Source organism: Chrysoperla carnea, chromosome 2, assembly GCF_905475395.1.
Source record: "Chrysoperla carnea chromosome 2, inChrCarn1.1, whole genome shotgun sequence".
In the NCBI taxonomy this organism is placed as follows: Eukaryota; Metazoa; Arthropoda; class Insecta; order Neuroptera; family Chrysopidae; genus Chrysoperla; species Chrysoperla carnea.
Genome location: NC_058338.1, coordinates 70,979,685 through 70,998,700, shown reverse-complemented (window position 1 = coordinate 70,998,700; position 19,016 = coordinate 70,979,685). Strand labels below are relative to the sequence as shown.

Genomic DNA, 19,016 nt, shown 5'->3' with positions numbered 1-19,016 from the left:
TCGGTTGAAGGAGTATTTTTTATAATATCGCTCCGATATAAATCCTATATGAGCACCTGAAAATCCTGATTACGAATTATTTTAAGTCGTCTTAAACCTAGGTATATATTCCAAAAAAAGAGAACAAATTTTGTTTTTCTGAATATCTTATCGATATTACGTATCGATAAAATCTAATATCTAAAATCATAAAAAAAATTGTTGTTAATTTGACTGTCGGAGAATTTCCTATGATTTTTTATACGATTTTAATTCCCTGATTTCCATTCCAATCTCAATCAATCATATCGAAAAATTTAATTTATGTATTTTGCAGATTGATGGAATAATCTTTAATATATTTAAAGTAGCGATTTCATGTGTTTAGTAGATATGCTCGAAATATTTTAAATAATTTATTTCCATTTATTTATTAATAGCGTGTGGGAAAAGGTTAAAGGATTAGAAACAGGATAGATTAATTCAAAGACAAATTATGCTTGTAAAACATTAAATTATATTACATACAAATTCTTATACCGCATTTTAAAAAAACACTCTGTATATAATCACAATTCCTAAACACATTAAGGTATTCTAGGCAGAAATTGTATTTATTGAAAACATCATCGGTCTAATTAATGCACAATAATAGTTCGTTTATGTTAAAAAGAATAAATTAAACCCTAATGAGGGTTATTATCTTTTTTGATCTCCTAAATCTTCAATAAAATCTTCATCGATCTGTAACAAAAAAAAACAACTATTTTAATATTATAGATTAGGTTAGGTTATATTGGCTGTCCACGAAGGACACACTCAGGCTATAGATCTCATTATGATACCATATGTGTGTTTTATCACTTTTCCGCTGATAATTTCATTTATCAGCTCCTCAATTTCAGAGGCTGAGTGCACCTCCTTTATGCATATACCATACACTACACCAGCCCATCACAACTATTGATTCAATTAATTTTGTTGCGACGGCAGGTATCGAACCCGCTACCAATTTTTGAGCAAATTTAACCTGATTTAATATAATATATTCAAATAGCCAAAAAAATATTATCAAAATTTACAAGATGAATAATAAACATTTTGGAAAAGAATACCTACCTCAGGCCATTTTTCGGGAATAATATCAAAAAGATCATCCTTTACATCTCCTTGAATCACAATTTCATCGTCACCAGTAACTGATGATCCACAAGCAAATTTTGTACCAAAAAATTTAGCTGCTACTTTCAAATCGATATCTAAAACATAAAGAGAAAATATTTTTGAATCCTTATGAAAATTTTAGCGTGAGTACAGATTTTCAAGAATATATTTGTATTTTTCAATAAAAAAAAAAGAAGCTATATTGATATCAAACAATTTTAACAAAAACACCCAAAAACGTAAATGTATAACACCAAGTAGTTTTTAATATTTACAACGATTACACATTATTAAAGTTTACACAACTGAAAAGAGCGACAGATGATTCTAAATTTTTTTTTGTCGGAAGCTAAAAGATACGTACCAAACGAACTTAATCCGGTGACAACAGTCACAGACTTCTTCTTTCCACGTGGAGCACGCGAAACACAGACTTGTTTTGGACCCTCTTCTTTCTTCTTGGTTTTTAAAATACCTTTACCACCTCGTTTTTGTCGTTTCTTTTCTTCTTCGCCAGTATCACCCGCTTCTTCATCAACTCGGACTTTTTCGAATTCAGAAGGTAAATTTCTTTCTAACCATTGTTTACATTTTTCATATTCAGGGTAATATTCACAATACTGAAATCAATCAATTATTTTATTATCCATGAGAAATTTTATCATTTTCCCGGCATGGTCAATGTCTCCATACTCACTTCTATTGGTAAAGTACAGTTTCCACAATATAGAACTTTAATTGGATAAGACACTCCATCTTGAGGTCCTAATGACCATTCCACAGAAGTCATTCTATTACCAAGACTCAAACTTTATTCTTTATTCTAAAAAATATAAAAAATAATTAATTTTAGGTTAGGTTTTTGAATTATGTTCAAAAAAGGTATGACTTAAACAATACCTACATGAATGAATTTAAATAACCTTAAGTCTTATTTTATGAACAAAAATTTTTATTAGATGATATATAATTGAGAAAATATGATATGACAATTTCCAAAATTTTAAAAACCGTAAACTGTCAGATGGAATCAGTGTCAGCAACCTCGAAAATTGAATTATTATCCTATATACAGCGTTGCCAACTCTACCAACTTTAAGGTAGATCTACCAACTAGCCAATACTATTACAATATCTTTGAGCCAACGTAATTTGGCCCCCCCCACAAAATTTGTTTCGTGTTAATTAATTATAAATCTTTTTAAAATTTTAATCCATTGGGTGCGTTTGGCAGAAAAAAGCGCTTGAGAGCGCTTACTAGCGCTTCTTTATATATTTACTTAGTCTATATATCATCGCCAATGTTTAAATAATAAGCGCGAGCTTATTGATATCGTTACGTAAATTTATATTTGAAAATTTATGTCTGTGTTTTGATTTTTAAAATTAATATTCTTCTGAGATAATTACAAATTCCACAAAGAGTCTCTACACGTCTAAAATAACAGATTTTTTATAACAGATCAAAAACATTTGAGCATTACTTATTATTCATAAAATAAATGATAAATATTGTCATACCCATATATAAATATATAAATACATATATGTAATATATAAAATATATATAAATATGCAAATCATACAGAATGGAATTTTTGTTTTAAAAATATAATATCAAAGAAAGAAAACCAAAAATAACTTGTAACATCATAATAATTAATAATTAACCTCTTGTGCCTTACCTTTTTATTTCATAGAATATTAATTAGACATAGAGAACGGGAGGGATCCGCTAGCCTGTAAGTGGATGCGATATGATAAACGAGAGAGAAGACTGTCAGTGAGTTCCCTTGTGTCCTTGTCATAATCATATGTACATACATATATACTTATTATATATATTAGTAAGTATAAGTTTTTGTATTAGACAAGGACACAGGAGAACTACTGGCAGTCTTCCCCCTCGCTTCGCATATCGCATCCACTTGCTGGCTAGCGTTCGCTATCTTCATATCTCTATGGTTTAGTTAGTAGTACAGTAGAATCTCGATAACTTAAACCTCGGTAACATAAAAACCTCTGTTACTTCAAAAAATACTATGTTCCCTTCCCATCAGAGCCCAAAACCTCTATAACTTAAAAGACGCAACCTTTATAACTTAAATAAATAATCTCTGTATAGGCCCTCAGTAACTACATAGAAACATGTACATACCTCTATATTAACTAGGGTACATAGAAACATGTACATACCTCTATATTAACCTTTACCTAACATAGACACTTGATAACTTAAAACCTCTATAACTTAAAATATTTTGTGTTTCCCTTGGACTTTAACTTATCGAGATTCTACTGTATTTATAAGAAAGTACATATATATTGTGTTTTGTAAAGGAGTGTTCCAAAATTAACGCAAGAAGTTCGAATCAGACGTTAATTTTGGGACACCCTTTATTATTATTATTATATAAAAGTGATAGAATTTTACTTATTTTGTATAAAAACTTTAAGGAGGTTCGACCCGTTCGACCGAATCTTATGTAAAAAATAATTTTCAACTTTGAGAAATTCAGTGTAGATACATATAAATAAATATATAATTCATATAATCCCTAAATTTGAACACGATTCACCGTTTAGTTACCTAGATATAAATTTTCAAAAATGGAGTTTTTTTCTCCTTATACACAGGTTCTTATGGCAGAAAGAAAATTTATATCTAAGTAACTAAACTGTGAATTGTTTTCAAATTTTAGGATTATATGAATTACGTATTTATTTTTATGTACATACACTGAATTTCGAAGTTCCAAGTTGAAAATTATTTTTTTTACATAAGATTCGATCGAACCTCCTTAATAAGAAAAGAAGAATCTCTGTTAATTTGTTTTATGAAAATGTACAATTTGTAAAAAACTTTTTTTTTTTTTGTAATACATAAATAAAATTCGTTCTATATATTTTAAATTTTGTTTTATTTTTTAAATTTTCTTCCCTATTTTTTCTTTCAGAACAAAATTACGAATTAATTTTTTAGTAAAGGTAAGTATTAAGTTAATTATACCGTTATAAATAAACAGGGTGCTGTGTGGGTATAGCACTTGCCTGAGGTACCAAGGTACGCCTGTTCGTATCCTGGTGTGGTTGATATTTTTACTTTTAAATTAAATGAATTTTTTCTGATGTTAAAAAATTTCCACTCTTTTTATAGTTTAAATTATCTATATAACCCGCCCTTTTACCATAAATAACGTCAGTTATACATGTGTCATAAATCATTATTCTGTCAGGGGGTGGGAATTTAAATAATCATAAATATATTTCACTCTTTAAAATCATGTTCTCCTGTTACAAAATATTAAAAATATCTACAAGAATTGCTTGGTTATGCAAAAGAAATGAAACTTTTTAATAGGAGAACATGTCTATAGTTTATCTCACTCACATTCTCCTATTACAAAATATTAAAATTTGTATTTTTAAAAAATCGCTGTTAAGACTAAAATTTGAAATTTTGAAACAGGGGAACATGTTATTTATTTTATCCCACTTTTTTTTATAACATATTCGCCTATTACAAAATATTAAAAAAATACTTATTTTGCTTGCTTTTTTGTTGTACGTACATGTTATTCTTGTTAAATAAAATTTTATAAGATTTTGTGATAGGAGAACATGTCTTTTCACAAAAAAAAAAATTATTTTAGTCCCGTTTTCCTACTTATGTCATAAACCACTGTTCTGTCAGGGGATGGGAATTAACATAACATAAAATACACCACGCTCTCTTACTTATTTGTCGCTTTTGGATCTCATAACAATTATCTAAAAAAATGACATTTTACTAGATAAACTGCTGATAAATATTGAAGACAAAACTGATTTAGAAAAAAACTTAATCTTATTTACTTAATCTCTGGTTATTTGAGGTTCTTCTATGTATCATAGCATTGTTGAAAACGAAAATTAATAAAATCAATAAGAAATTAAAATTTTATTTAAATATAAATTACAAATATAAATACTGAAGTCAAAAATTATCTTAAGATGTTTACTTTTTTCCATTTTCAAAACAAATGAGGGCAACGAAAACCATCTCAAAAATCACGACTAGCTTAATATTGCGTAATTGCATACAAAAATATTTAAAAATAAGTACATACTTGGTTTACAAATTTTTGAAATGTTTACTTCATATTACCGGGTTGTAAGACGTTAAAAAAAAAAAACCTTGTCCTGAAGTGAAGCCGTCATATTTTATTCAGTGGATATAAAGATATAAACCACATACATAAAAATTAATTTTATTCTAGGTGAAGCCGCCTATGTCTAATTAAACTGTTTTTTTGGGTAAATTTTCTATCACAAACATCACATGAAAAAGGTTTTTCTCCTGTATGAGTTCGTTTATGTATCAGCAAATTGTTTTTAATGGTAAATTCTTTATCACAAAGATCACAAGAAAAGGGCGTTTCTCCTGTATGAGTTCGTTTATGTACAACTAAATTATTTCTCTGAGTAAATTTTTTATCACAAATATCACAAGAAAAAGGTTTTTCACCTGTATGAATTCGCTTATGTACATCTAATTCGCACCGAAGAGAAAATTTTTTATCACAAATATCACACGGAAAAGGTTTTTCGCCAGTATGAATCCGCTTATGAATATCTAAACGATATTTTATGATAAATTTTTTAGGACAAACATCACATGAATAAGGTCTTTCGCCCGTATGAGTTCGTTTATGTTTAATAAAATTTTCTTTTTGTGTGAATGATTTATCACAATCATCACATGTAAAAGGTTTTTCTTCTGAATGAATTAGTTTATGTTTAATTAAAACACTTTGGTCGGCAAATGTTTTAAAACAGACTTGACATACATAAGGTCTTTCTCCAGTATGAAATCGGTGGTGTCGAATTAAATTACTTTTATGGGTAAACTTTTTATCACAAAGATCACACGCGAAAGGTTTTTCTCCTACATGAATTTGTTTATGTTCAAATATAGCATTTCGACCTTTGAATGTTTTATTACAAAAATAAATTTTGTTATCATTATTTTGTTTATAAGATTCTTCTGAATCTGATCTTTCATCAATGTTTTCTTCTTTAACGTTTATTTGTTCTATTTCAGTTTTAATGTTTACTTCAACTATTTGATGTTTCTCTGATGTATTTTCTTCTGAAATTTCTTCTTTTATTTTCGGTTCTATTTGTAATTCTCCTTGTATTTCAACTTTAATACTTTCAGTTGAATAAATTGACATTTTTATTTTATTATTTTCTCGTTCGCACTATAGACTTATAATTAATCAAATCCACAGACCTATATTAAATATAGACTAGACTTCTAAAACATGGAAAATACAAAGTTGTGTTCAAGTTGTTCATCCCCTTTCAAATTTCTGCAATATCGTAATTTGAGAGAAATGCATCCTTGCTATGCCTCTGCAATCTACGACTACGCTTTCAGTTTGTTGTTGCTTAGGAATAAAGTACTGAAATGAAAATAACTAACTTCTCTCGTTGTAAAGTTCAATACTGAAATAAAAATGGGCTATAAATCTACTGGAAAATTCTAAACTGTAAAAGATTGGGAGTTGAAAATTACTCTCGAAAGTTTTCGAAAAATGCCACCATAATTGTGAAAGTTTTTAAAACTTTTCTAATTTAAAAAAAATAATGTAAGCACTGACATCCAACACTATCTATACAGCAATTAACTCAGTCAATTGTGATCACTTATTTTTAAATGAATTACAGATAAAACGGATAACTGTTGTATTTGTTTTTATTTAATTTGATAATATATTACAAATTTTAAAATAAATATAGCAATATTTTCTTGATATAATATTTATTCGTTGGTATACAAACTCTTCTAAAAAACGTTTACAGTACTTCTCTAGGAAATGAGTAAATATATAATAGATAAATAACAGTAAGGATTAATAACAATGCCTAACATATATTATAAAGTTTTCGCCACTTAGGTAAATTATTGTGTTCTTATGCGTTTTTTTTTTTTTTTTAAATATATATATTTTTTATTTATTTATATAATCAAAAAGGATGAATACTTTTTCTTTTTTATTTATTTTTTTAATCTAATTTAGCTTAAATACATTACATATCACAATTATATTGAATTATTAAAAATCATAGGCATATGATGCGAGTCATTTTAATATAAATATCAGCGATTATCTGTAAATTTAACCATAAAAGTGTTTTAAAAACTTTTAATTATATCAAACTTAAATTTTATAACTATTTTAGTACATAAATATCGAGTTACGGTTTTTTTTTTTAAGTTTCTTTATTATAGTGATTATTTTAAGCAGTAGTCATTGACAATATGACCAGGGGGAGTAGAGAAGAGAAATAGTTTGTCCAATAAGACCTACAGACTTGGAAGTGTCTATCAAAGCGAACGGGTCTCAGCTAGTATTAAATATTTTTATTGTAATATAACACATTTCAAACATTTGATAAAAAATTGATGTGAGCGGTTGAATATGGAAGCATACTATTAGCATGGGCACTGAATTCATTGACAAGGTGTTTCTTCAAATAACTATATTAAAAGTAGACGTAAATTTTTACTTGATCTAGGTAACCAGTTTAGGTTTTCAAAATGAGATAAACGATTAAAAATTAAACAATTTGCAAGTTCTATTTTGTAGAATTACTTAAATAGTGACGTGTGTGTCAATAGTTTAAAGACATTCCTTATTATGCAAAAAAAGAAATTCGGTGTTGTATCGTATAAATTTGACTTACAGAAATCTGAATATGAGTTTATAGAAATAGTACAGAGATGAAACGACGCTCATATGATTCCACATTTTACCGCTTAAATCTTAAATTAATTATGATTGATGAACTTTGGCAAAAAGCTTATTCTTATTAAATCACTCTTTGCATTTCATATTTAAAATAATAAAATAACATCCATAATACTATTAGTTTCAATTCCAGTAAAATATTTTTTTAAGATATAATTTATTATTGCTAATCAATTAAAGCTTTGGCTAAATATTACAATAATTTTATTTAAAATTCAATTGAGTGTCGATCATTCAAATTTCAATTGGGAAAAACAAATTACCAGTTCATCGCGCTAGAGGTGGATATGGAGCCACAAAACACATGGAATTCAAGATTTTCATATTTTGCTAACAAGTTTACAATATTATAAAAGGTTTGTTGTTTTATTTAGAAAAATTTAAATACGAAATTTCTTTTAACATAGAATAAGGGTATTGTAAGTTCAGTTTAAAGTTAATTTTGTTTGGTATCTTGAAAGGATTTAATTATTCTCAATAAGTCATTTCTTCCTCCGTTAATACGATGACTGATACGCGAAATCAGATAGCTAGATGAAATTTTAATAGCGTGTTCATTTTAATTTCGTAAACTCATTCAATCTCAATATATACGGGATTTTTAAGCAATTGACTATATTAGTTCTACCTTATGTTTAAGTACGATTTATAATGTTGATAAAGTATGATTTCCCGTAAATTTAATGTCCACATTTTAGTACAATATTTTATTATCATTTATTATTGCCAACCAATACAGGAAGAAGATCTTCAGATTCAATTAGTTCGAATAATTGACACTCTACTATAATAAAATTTTAAAATAAAACTATTTAATTTCAAGATAATCGCTTCGATCATATTAAATTTACACATCCTATAAATAAAATGTGTATAAAAAACTGTTATAAATATTTGATTACTCATCAAAATTATTATTTATTCCTATTAATAAAAGTCTCAGAATCAGAAGCTGCACAACTAGTTACATCCAACGTTCATTTTATGCTAAGAATTTTCCATTTCGGTCACACTAAACTAAGTGAGGCCAATATTGTCACATGTTGAAACAACTTTGAAAAAACCAGTTCCATTGTTTGTCTCAAATACTTTTCAAACATCTCTTCTTCTAAAATATATTTAAAAAGCAAAATGGAATATTTTGGCAAAAAATTAAATATGGATACAGTAGTTTGTGTATCTGACTTTTATTAATCGGTGTGTATATTGAGTATTATAATTATAAATAATTTTTCTTTATTATTGTTTATGTAAATTAATATATAAACGTCAATTTTTTTTTTCATCAAACTCAAAATAGATTACATTATTTAACGTCTGATTACTTGGATTTAGATTATGTATTTATAATATTATTACCAGATGATATATATTTGATTCACGTCATATCGTTAGATGGCAATGATGACCATGGCACCGATCCAACCAAAGCTGCACTGAAATGTTTGACATGCGTTTGCCAAGTTGAACTTAATTGAAAGAATTTAACTCCTGTCCATTCGGATCCATCAATGTATACTGAAAATTATGATTAACAAATCAAAAAAATCGTTCTTCGTAAGGGCTTTTGGACGATATCTCTAAAATTATGCATCCAATCACCAAATGTCACAATCCAATCACAAAATTTATGTATTTTTTGGGTCAAAATTATCGTATATAATAATTTTATCGAAATTGAATAACAAAAATTGTATCGATCTTTCCGCAATTTTCTTAAGGGTTGTTTTTATTTTGGATTTCCTCTTGGAAAAAATCGAACGCAACTCAAAACTCGGTATATAGAGTGACTTTAGCCCAAAAAATACGAAAAACGGATCGATTTAGCGATTGAATCAATATTTCATTTTATTAGTCAGTCAGTGATCAGGGTAAATAAAAATTAATATACAACATACCTTTTAATGGGGCATTATGAGATGGTTTTGCTGAGCAAATCAAACGAGATATTCCTTCGATTGTTTGATTTTTTGCCTCATTTTCTTTATCCTTTTCTTTTTTCTTTCCCAATCGCATAATCTTTTGTTTTTTCTCTTTGGATGCAAAATTAACAGTTAAACTTAAATTTGTCGATCCAGGTGTTCTGCATACAAAAATACTTCGAAATGAACCTTTTAATGAATTTTTACCGTCAGGTCTATTTTTATTCGAGTCTGTATTCTTTATAACCTGCCAATAATCTAATTGTAATTCTAACGGTTCCCAAACTAAATCACGGACTTGTACATTAGGACTAGATGGTGGAGTTAATGGTGGTCCTGGAGGACTTGATGATAAAAGACCAGATGTTCCTCCTCCTTGATTTGAACCAGTAACTGTGGTTCCAAAATTATCATCCAATTCTACAGACATTGATTGCGAACTATCTGTTAAGCCTATACGAACTTCCTGCAAAATAATAAAACCCAAATATGCAAGTGTGTTTATAATAAGTCACAGGCACATATTAAATAAAAACTTTCTCTATTAAATAATCTCTATGATCTGTATATGTATTATTTTTACCCTTTAAAAATTTTCATTATTACCAAACTTGGTTGAAAATAACCATGGTGCGTTATTTTTAGCTCAGAGACAGTTTATATTTAATGTAAGTCTATATAAAATGCAAATATAATATTCTTACAGCTGCGAATGGTATAAATATTTGGCTACTCTCATCATGGCAAGTAAGCATCGCTTCAGCTAAAGGTAAACAAGTTACGGGTGGCGATGAACTAACAATATATCGTTGTATTCGAGTTAATAAATCTTCTGAACTTCGTTCTCCGGATCCACCACCTTCGACGGGAAATAAAGCCGCATACCCTGAATCTAACATTGATAATTGTCTCGAAATACTGTTATTGCCTGCAACCAATTTATTAACCGATTTAAAATTTGATCATAGTAAATAATATATGCAGCTTACCAATTGGCACTATATAGAAGCGTAAATAATTTTGCCATTCGGGTGATCTACTAGATAAAAGTTCCACATAATTTCGTAAACATGCAGATGTGAGTATATCACTTCCAATAACAATAACTCGAATGACAGAAGGAGTTTTTGCAGAGGTATTACAACTTAAATAAAAAAGGAGAATTTTTACTTGAACATAGGTATATTGTATAGATTAAAGATTGAAAGTCCGTGACATCAAAGGTTTGACAACGAACAAACGTAGCAAGCATGAACTGAACGAGTTAAATGAGGTTTTTTAAAAACTTATTTTTAGCAAATATTTATAAACATCTTTGCCATGTTAACTTAAATTTCAATTCTTTAAATTCGTCATCCACATTTGATATAAACGGACTTCCTTTCAGAAAAGTTAATTAACCAGCATACTTACAATTTATGAATTTTATTTAATAATGTTTGTATGGTTGAGCGACATTCTGAAGGAGATATGGGTTGAATTAAGCGTATATTATTAAAATATGGTGTTTGTTCAAATCTTTGAATTAAGCTTATAGGGACATTTGAATCAACTAAAGCTATATATTCCGGTAAAGTGTTATCATCTAATGGCAACACTCTTGACAACGATGTTAAAAACGATTTTCTTGGCTAAAAAAATTACAAAAATTAAAAATTTCGAACTTATGAAATTAATATTCAAATGTAAGTATACCGCAGAATTATCAGGTGCATTAGCAGTTGTATCAGTTGACTTATCTAAGGTGTTAGTTATTGAATGTTTCTTTTTTGTTGCTGAACTATGACCGCCACGGAATAATCGCGACTTCCGGTCTCTTTCCATGTTATCCTAATTTTAAGATGATACACCATATTAAATTTTTTTTATTAATATAAAAAAATAGCTATAATACTAAATCTAAACTGGTTTTCCAAAGAAACAAATGTATTTCTTTGGTACGCTCTATAGACTAAAAGGTCGTATAAGCGATACAAAAGTTCAAAAAATTAACGAAAACCACATCAACCTTTCCTAAATAGTTAGTGATGCTCATTGCATTTTTTTTCGACACTGATGGTTTAATCTTTTATAAATGCGACCCCCCCGAAAGAAATATTTAGACGTACACACGTTTTTGCGTGAGGCAGCAAATGTGACCGAATTTAAGGAAAAAACGTAACAAATTTCATCGAATAACCATAAAACCGACTCCTTATATTTTATCATGAAATAGACCCATAAATTCATTTAAGAAGCTGATGGCTATACTAAAAAGCGTCTATTTAAATATTTTGAAGACTAAGAAAAACGCTAGCTTACATACTTATGATACCCACTTTGAAGGCGATAAAAAATATTTATGATTGAATAAAAATTATGTATTATAATAAGATTTTCGGTTTAAACTTCAAAATACGCGAAACAAAAAGATTTTGCTTCGATTATTGCGGCATAATTCTTTTCTAAACAATTATATTCAGCTTGAATTTTAACAAAAAGTTATCACACTAAAATTAATTTTGTTGAAGCATCCATACCTTTTCTTTTTCTCTCGGTGGAGAACCAGTCTGAGGATCAGATTGAGCTTCATGATCAGTCCAACATAAATCTGGATTACCGTCGCTTCCAGATTGATTTTTATCATCTGCTTGGGTATTATCTTGATTAGTGACTTGAGAATCTAAAAGACTTCTACTACTGCTAAAGAATGGGCGTAAACTTGGTTTGGGTGTACTCGATATTGACATAGTGTCTTCTTGATCGCCACCAGAATCTTCATCACAACTTAAAGAATCTAATTCGTTAAATAAAGCTTGAATATCACTAGTTGCTCCAAGAGCTGCTCTACTTCCTTCTGTATCGGCTTGCCGAAATCGTCGTAAAAGCGATACAAATCGCTGTTTAAAGTTATGCTGAAAATTGAACTCTAAAGTTATAAAGCGAACTCTTTTTTTATCATGGAATTTAATAAACTTACGCGAGTATGAGGTAATTTATTCCTAATAGGCTCACTGTCGGACATATCTTGACCCTCGTCTTCTCCACTTGTAAATTCTCCTTCTTCTTCTTCATCACTGAAACCTCGATCTAAAAAAATATGATTTTTAATGAAAAGTCTGAATTCAATCAATATACAAATGCTTGCTAGTTAAACTTGGGCGCAACCAGTGCAGGAAATTTACCTGTCAAAATAGAAGTAGTAGATTTTTGATCTTGATCAACCGGTGTAGATGATAGCTGAATTACTGAAATTTTAGCAACTGTTTGTAACCCTGCACTCTTTTCTTTGCTTCCAGTATCAGCTACCAACTCCAATTCTAAATCCATTTGCTTTTGTAGAACCTATCAATTATTGGCGAAAAAAATTATTCATTAGGGTGGGTACAAAAATCAATTTTTAATATTCCCTGAAGATTCCCGATTTTCCAGTATAATTTATCGTGATTTTATTTGTATCCTTTTTTTGAGTCTTATTGGATAAAATTAAAAAATTGCAAAAATTCCAAACAAAATATTGTCTGGAATTTTTTAAACTAGACAATTATTTGTTTTTAAATTGCTTGAATCGATAACAAAACTCGCTCTTATAAGATTTTGGACGATATCTAAGAAATTATATATCCAATGTCATATCAAATAAAACATTTTTTAGCCAAAATTACTTTATATACTGAGTTTTATCGAAATGGGGGGAAAATAATTATAGCTTTTTTTGTAATTATCTTAAGAGATATAAAAAAATCGAAAAAATCAGAAACTATTTTTTATTTTGGAACTTGATAAAATTTAATATATAGAGTAATTTTGATTAACAAAATACGAAAGTTGGATTCCTTTGACGGTTCGGTGAGCATTTTTTATAATACCACCCAAAATGCTATGCGAAGAAATCACAGCGCGGAAAATCAGGAGAATTTAAATTATTAGTTCGTTCAAATTACCTGATCCATACGAATAAATCCTTCGGCAAGCGTTTTAAAACCAAGCATCGTTCGATTTTTGTATCGTTTCCGTCTTTGTAGTAGAACCTGCAAACGATTTCCATCTCGTTTTAAAAAGTGCGGATACTGTAAACTAAATGTTAATTCTAAACCAGTATCTAATAGACCATTAGCCGGTAACATGATTTCATTGGATCGTAACGTTCGTTTACTAGACTGCATTTTCACAGCAATGGAGATCGATGCTAAATCTGTGCCCAACGGCTTTAGAATAATGATTCTGGTTAATGTTAATGCGCATAATCTAAAATTGAAAAACATAACGGTTTGTACAAATTATTGTACAATTACTAATTATTTACTACTATTTACTAATAAACATACAAAATATATAAGGTTGTACACTTTTGTAAACGTTAAATTGAAAATGTTCATGTTAATAAAAATACATTACATTATTTTTTTACAAGCTAAAATAAATCGTCTAAGATGAAATATAATTCCAAGTTGGTATAAATTTTTCACTCAAATTTGTAGATTTGTTAATATTTTTCGGGTAAATAAAATACATCTGCCTTCAGCCGCGTTTATATTGCGTACCTCTGTGTCACAAAAAATGCATGTGTTATAAACCTGCCTTTACAAATATGGGATGATGGGATTCATAACACCCCCTCCTCCAACGTTGATATTCGATACAGTGCATAAGTCTTAATTTCCGCGGAAAATATGACTAATATTCTAATAAGTATTCTATACAGCGTGCATCAGATACAAAATAAAATTATAAAACGAAAAATCCTCTTCCATTTTTTTATTCGAAGCACGGGTAATTAGCTATTAATTAAAATAGGCGTATTACAGCGGCAAGAGTTTGAGACGCGAGAGCTTCAACGTTGGGCTGGCGTATTCGTATGCATATGTTTGAATGTGTAGAGAGGGAGGGTGGGTGTAAGAGCATCGGATCAAGAAATGGAAGAGCACTTTTCGCCTTAGAATTTTATTTTTTATCCGATGCAACAAGGCCGTCAGTTATTCGTGGACACTCTGTAAGTCTGTATACAAGAAAACATTGTTCCTGTCAAAGTTGAGCAATTATTTTAAAATCTATATTTCAATCCTTATATAAAAATTATAAAAACGAAAGTAATTTTTTTTTGTTTTTTTTTTGTTACGCTATCACACAAGAACTACTGAATGGGTTTGATTGAAACTACAATAATATAACTCATTCGTCAGTAACACATAGAGTATAATTTATAAAGACAGCAGTTATCCGCCGGCTTCGCTAGTTAATTTTGAATAACACATAGGCTTTAATTAATAAAGATACTATCAGTTAAAAGAAATAGTTTTGATTGATAATAAAAAGTATTTTGAGTGTTATGGAAGGGAGATAAGTGAGAGCAAGGGCGGTGAAGGCTATAACACGGTGGTCTTTACTTTAAAATGGAAATCATGCTTGTATAAACATATTTTCTCTGTTACCTTTCTTAAAACTATAATTTGCATAATTTTTTAAAACAACAAAATTAAAATAATGATAATAATGTTTTCCATTTGTAGTATTAGTTTAAATAATAAATCAATTACAAATCTTATTTGTATGTGTGACTATGTGTTGACATACCAAACAAATACATAATATGTACCTAATACCTAATGAATGATGATAACAAATAAGTATGGTATGGTGTAATACGGTTAAGTAGTCACGACCTAATTATATACTCAATATAGTATCTATAAGTATCATAATTATTTATATTATACAATTTCAAGTTACCCTAATTTTTAGAACTATACAGGAAAAGCTCATTTATGTTCATATTCGCTTTTACCCATGATTTCGATCTCTATAGTAAGAGAGCTACAGTTCAATTTTTGAATTTATTTTGTAGTTTGTATGCTCTTGTTTTAAGAGTATACATAATAGCAAAGAGGGATATACGCCAAATGAATCCCCAGCATCTAGTCTTAAAAAGTTTTTTTGTGCCCTTCTTGATAACAAAAGAGGATAATCCTGCTGTCGAAGTGGCCATATTACCCATAAAAATGTAAAACTAGATATGATACCATGGCAAAATTTAAAATTGAAATAACGAAGAAGTTATAAGCAATCAAAGATTGTATTCAAAGGTTGTCCTTATCCTTTTAGCAAAACAAAGTTTCATATGTAATCTCTATGGCGATACCCACGTATGACGTCGCTAGTGGGTATGTTGCTCTTTGTTTAATTAGGAATTTTAAAAGTCCAGTTCTTGCATACTAGTCAAGATTTTCAAAAACCAACTTCACTTCCAGTGAAAATTTTTCACCTGAAGAGATAAAAATTTAATCCGATCCCTTAAAAATTCGTCAACTGGAAGCGGAAGAATTGCCTTATTTATACTTAGTCCAGTCATAAAGGACCTCTTTGTATACATTTAGACTTACTTGGATGAAATAACTTTATAGCCCCCGTCACACAGTAGTGGCAGCCATTACTGGCTTGTCATTATTGGCTCCTATCAAACATTTTGATTTTAATGAACGCCAGTGGGCAAGGTTTCACGGGATCTATTGGCACATATCATAAATGTACCGAATATCGTTTTTGATATATAAAATACCTAGAACAATGGCAATAAGGACCTCAGATCCATGGACACGGTTGTGACGTCAACCAAACAGAGGTCTCATTTCCTTGAACATGAACTCAGATTGATTTGCTTGAACTAACGCTTGTGTTTTCCACATCAATAAAGTAATGCATTTTAAAATAAGATGTTATTCAATTGACAACGTCAAAAAGTGGCGTATTCTTAAAGATCTGAAGGAATGAAAATCTAGGACTCGATACTTTAGTCTAGAATAACAAGTGAAATTTACAAAATTTAAAAAAAAAAAAAAAACTCGGTAAATGCGTTTTTTTCCTTGTAGCTCTTTCCAAACTGAACCTATTTTCTTAAAACATAGCTAAGAACACTGTCGATTAAATTTCCTTTCAAACAAAAACAAAAATAAAAATAGGTTCATCCGTTTAGAAGTTACGATACGTAGATGCCACAGACCGACAGACAGACATATCAGACACACACACACACACACACACACACACACTTAGCGATCAAACTTATAACACCTCTTTTTTGCGTCGTGGATTAAAAAATTCTTCATTAGACCTTTTCATCGATTTTTTTTTTTGCTTCGGACAGTTATCGAAAAAGGTATTCAAATAAAGAAAATTTAATATATTTTGGCTTTAGCCACCGGCTATTTTTGGCAAAGATAGAAGATACGTAATATGTCTTTATTTGATTGACATCTATCCGAAACAATAAAAAGCCCTATATAGACACCGTTTTTCAGAAAAATTGAAAAAAAAAAAATCCAATATAATTACTTTGGATTAATACTAACACAAAGGGTTGTAACAGATCGAAACTAGGTTGAGAAGTTTACCAGACAGAGCATTTGGGAGATGAGTAGGCAGTTCAAGCTACAAACATCAGGACGTTGTACTTCCTCAATTCCGCCGAGTATTAATTTTATCATTCTTCGAGATGTTTTGTAACATTGCATTAACTATCTCTACATTATCAACATCCATAATTTGCTCTTACACCTATATCGTTGAACCAATTTAACTTTTTTCTATGCTACACACTTGTGTACAAATTTCTCACAAGTGAAATAAATATTCCTGTTTTTAATATTATATGTGAGAAATTTCGAGCGGCATGATCTTGTTATGTATTAAATGTGAAGAAAAGATACAAAAACCATTTAAAAAAAATAAACATGGAACAAAACTTTTAATTTTCCTACCAGCAAACAACCGTTTTTGGTTCATTTTTTGTAATAAATGTAAAATTTTCATTTCATATTGAAAATCATCAATATTATTTTTTCAGTTATCAATAATTTTAGAAAATAAGGACGACAAACAAAATTTCTTCTTATTATTTTATAGTCGAATATAGGCAAATAAAGGCAGGGGCACTAGTTTAACACTTAATTTTTCGGTTCCCTAACTTATTTGTCATCACATAATATTTTCTATTATGACCTAAGTATGAATGAATATTGTAAAAAAATAGTAATATATACCTTGGAATACAATTTGAAGGAGTACGATCAACTTCCCATGTTGCAAACAACTTCATCGGCACCGGTTTAACAGCCCCGGGTGCATTGCAGGGCAAAGCACTAGCACCAGACCCAACCCTACTCATTTTTGACATTTATTTTAATCACAACTGTCACTTTTAAACAATGAATTCACTGTAAATGTACAATAACATTTTTATTATTGTATATTTTGTTGAATATAATTTTGATATAATACTGTAGAATTTGATTATTGAGTATTTCTTATATCGAGTACTTTATTTTACGAATTACATTTTTATAATTCAAATAACGATTTAACGAACTTGCACAAGTTCATGAGATTAACGCCATCTTGTAAACCTAATTATATAATATATAAATTGCAACTGATAAATGTTATGAATTAAAATGCACATTATTTAACCAATTACATTAATATTTATGTTTAAATTAATCAAATATTGTTCTAAAAAGGTTTGTATTTTAAATTATGTAAATTGTTTAATTATTACTCATTACAAAACAATTTAAACAAGAGTGAAGATAGCTGAGATAATTGATAGGAAGGAAATATGTCACCCTAAACATAAATTATTAATGTCAACAATATTATATGTCAAAGTTTTGCTATGCAGTATGCAGGTGACATGATTCATTTATTCTAGTCACTCGCAAATCGCAATACTAATCTAATACTAAATAAATTTTAGAAATAAGTTATGGTAAAAATATGTATCAGGCACGTATTTCTGAATTTCGCGCCCCGTGTGAATATGACAAATATCCGGTGCCGGCACTATATTATACAACTTACTGAAGTAGGGCCACGAAAATATAAATTTAGAGCTGTTTGGGGCTATTCTAACGATATATCGTTAATGTTATGCTATCATTTGAAAACTGATATTTAAAAAAAATATGTTTTTATGCGTAAATCAGTGGAATCTTAAAATCCAAGAGAGGCTCATCTTGCCCCTCTCTGGGCGCGATACTAAAAACGGTTTTCTAATCACCCGATTAGGACCGATCGATTTGCACATTTGTACCTTATACGCCACCCTCAGCAAAATTCGTCCCTTATAATTGTAACCAATATTTATCGCTTCCGTAGATCTAAAAAGAGATATTTGATCCTT

General features: G+C 29.2%; 2 protein-coding genes across 2 annotated transcripts; both read right to left on the bottom strand.

Annotated features, from left to right (window-relative positions):
* Window positions 1–524: 524 nt before the first annotated feature.
* On the bottom strand, window positions 525–2,185 carry LOC123292626 (density-regulated protein homolog). Its single transcript, XM_044873339.1, has 5 exons — window positions 2,048–2,185; window positions 1,841–1,966; window positions 1,508–1,763; window positions 1,099–1,238; window positions 525–723 (listed from the first exon to the last, which is right to left on the bottom strand). The coding sequence occupies exons 2-5, from the start codon at window positions 1,931–1,933 to the stop codon at window positions 679–681; spliced, it is 534 nt and encodes a 177-aa protein (XP_044729274.1). The 5' UTR covers window positions 1,934–1,966; window positions 2,048–2,185; the 3' UTR covers window positions 525–678.
* A 6,619-nt stretch (window positions 2,186–8,804) lies between these two features.
* On the bottom strand, window positions 8,805–18,221 carry LOC123292163 (phosphofurin acidic cluster sorting protein 1). The gene is made up of 11 exons (XM_044872721.1): window positions 17,878–18,221; window positions 13,786–14,089; window positions 13,027–13,186; window positions 12,822–12,931; window positions 12,382–12,756; window positions 11,558–11,692; window positions 11,276–11,493; window positions 10,852–11,006; window positions 10,567–10,790; window positions 9,839–10,328; window positions 8,805–9,458 (listed from the first exon to the last, which is right to left on the bottom strand). The coding sequence occupies exons 1-11, from the start codon at window positions 18,009–18,011 to the stop codon at window positions 9,319–9,321; spliced, it is 2,445 nt and encodes an 814-aa protein (XP_044728656.1). The 5' UTR covers window positions 18,012–18,221; the 3' UTR covers window positions 8,805–9,318.
* Between the last annotated feature and the right edge of the window lie 795 nt (window positions 18,222–19,016).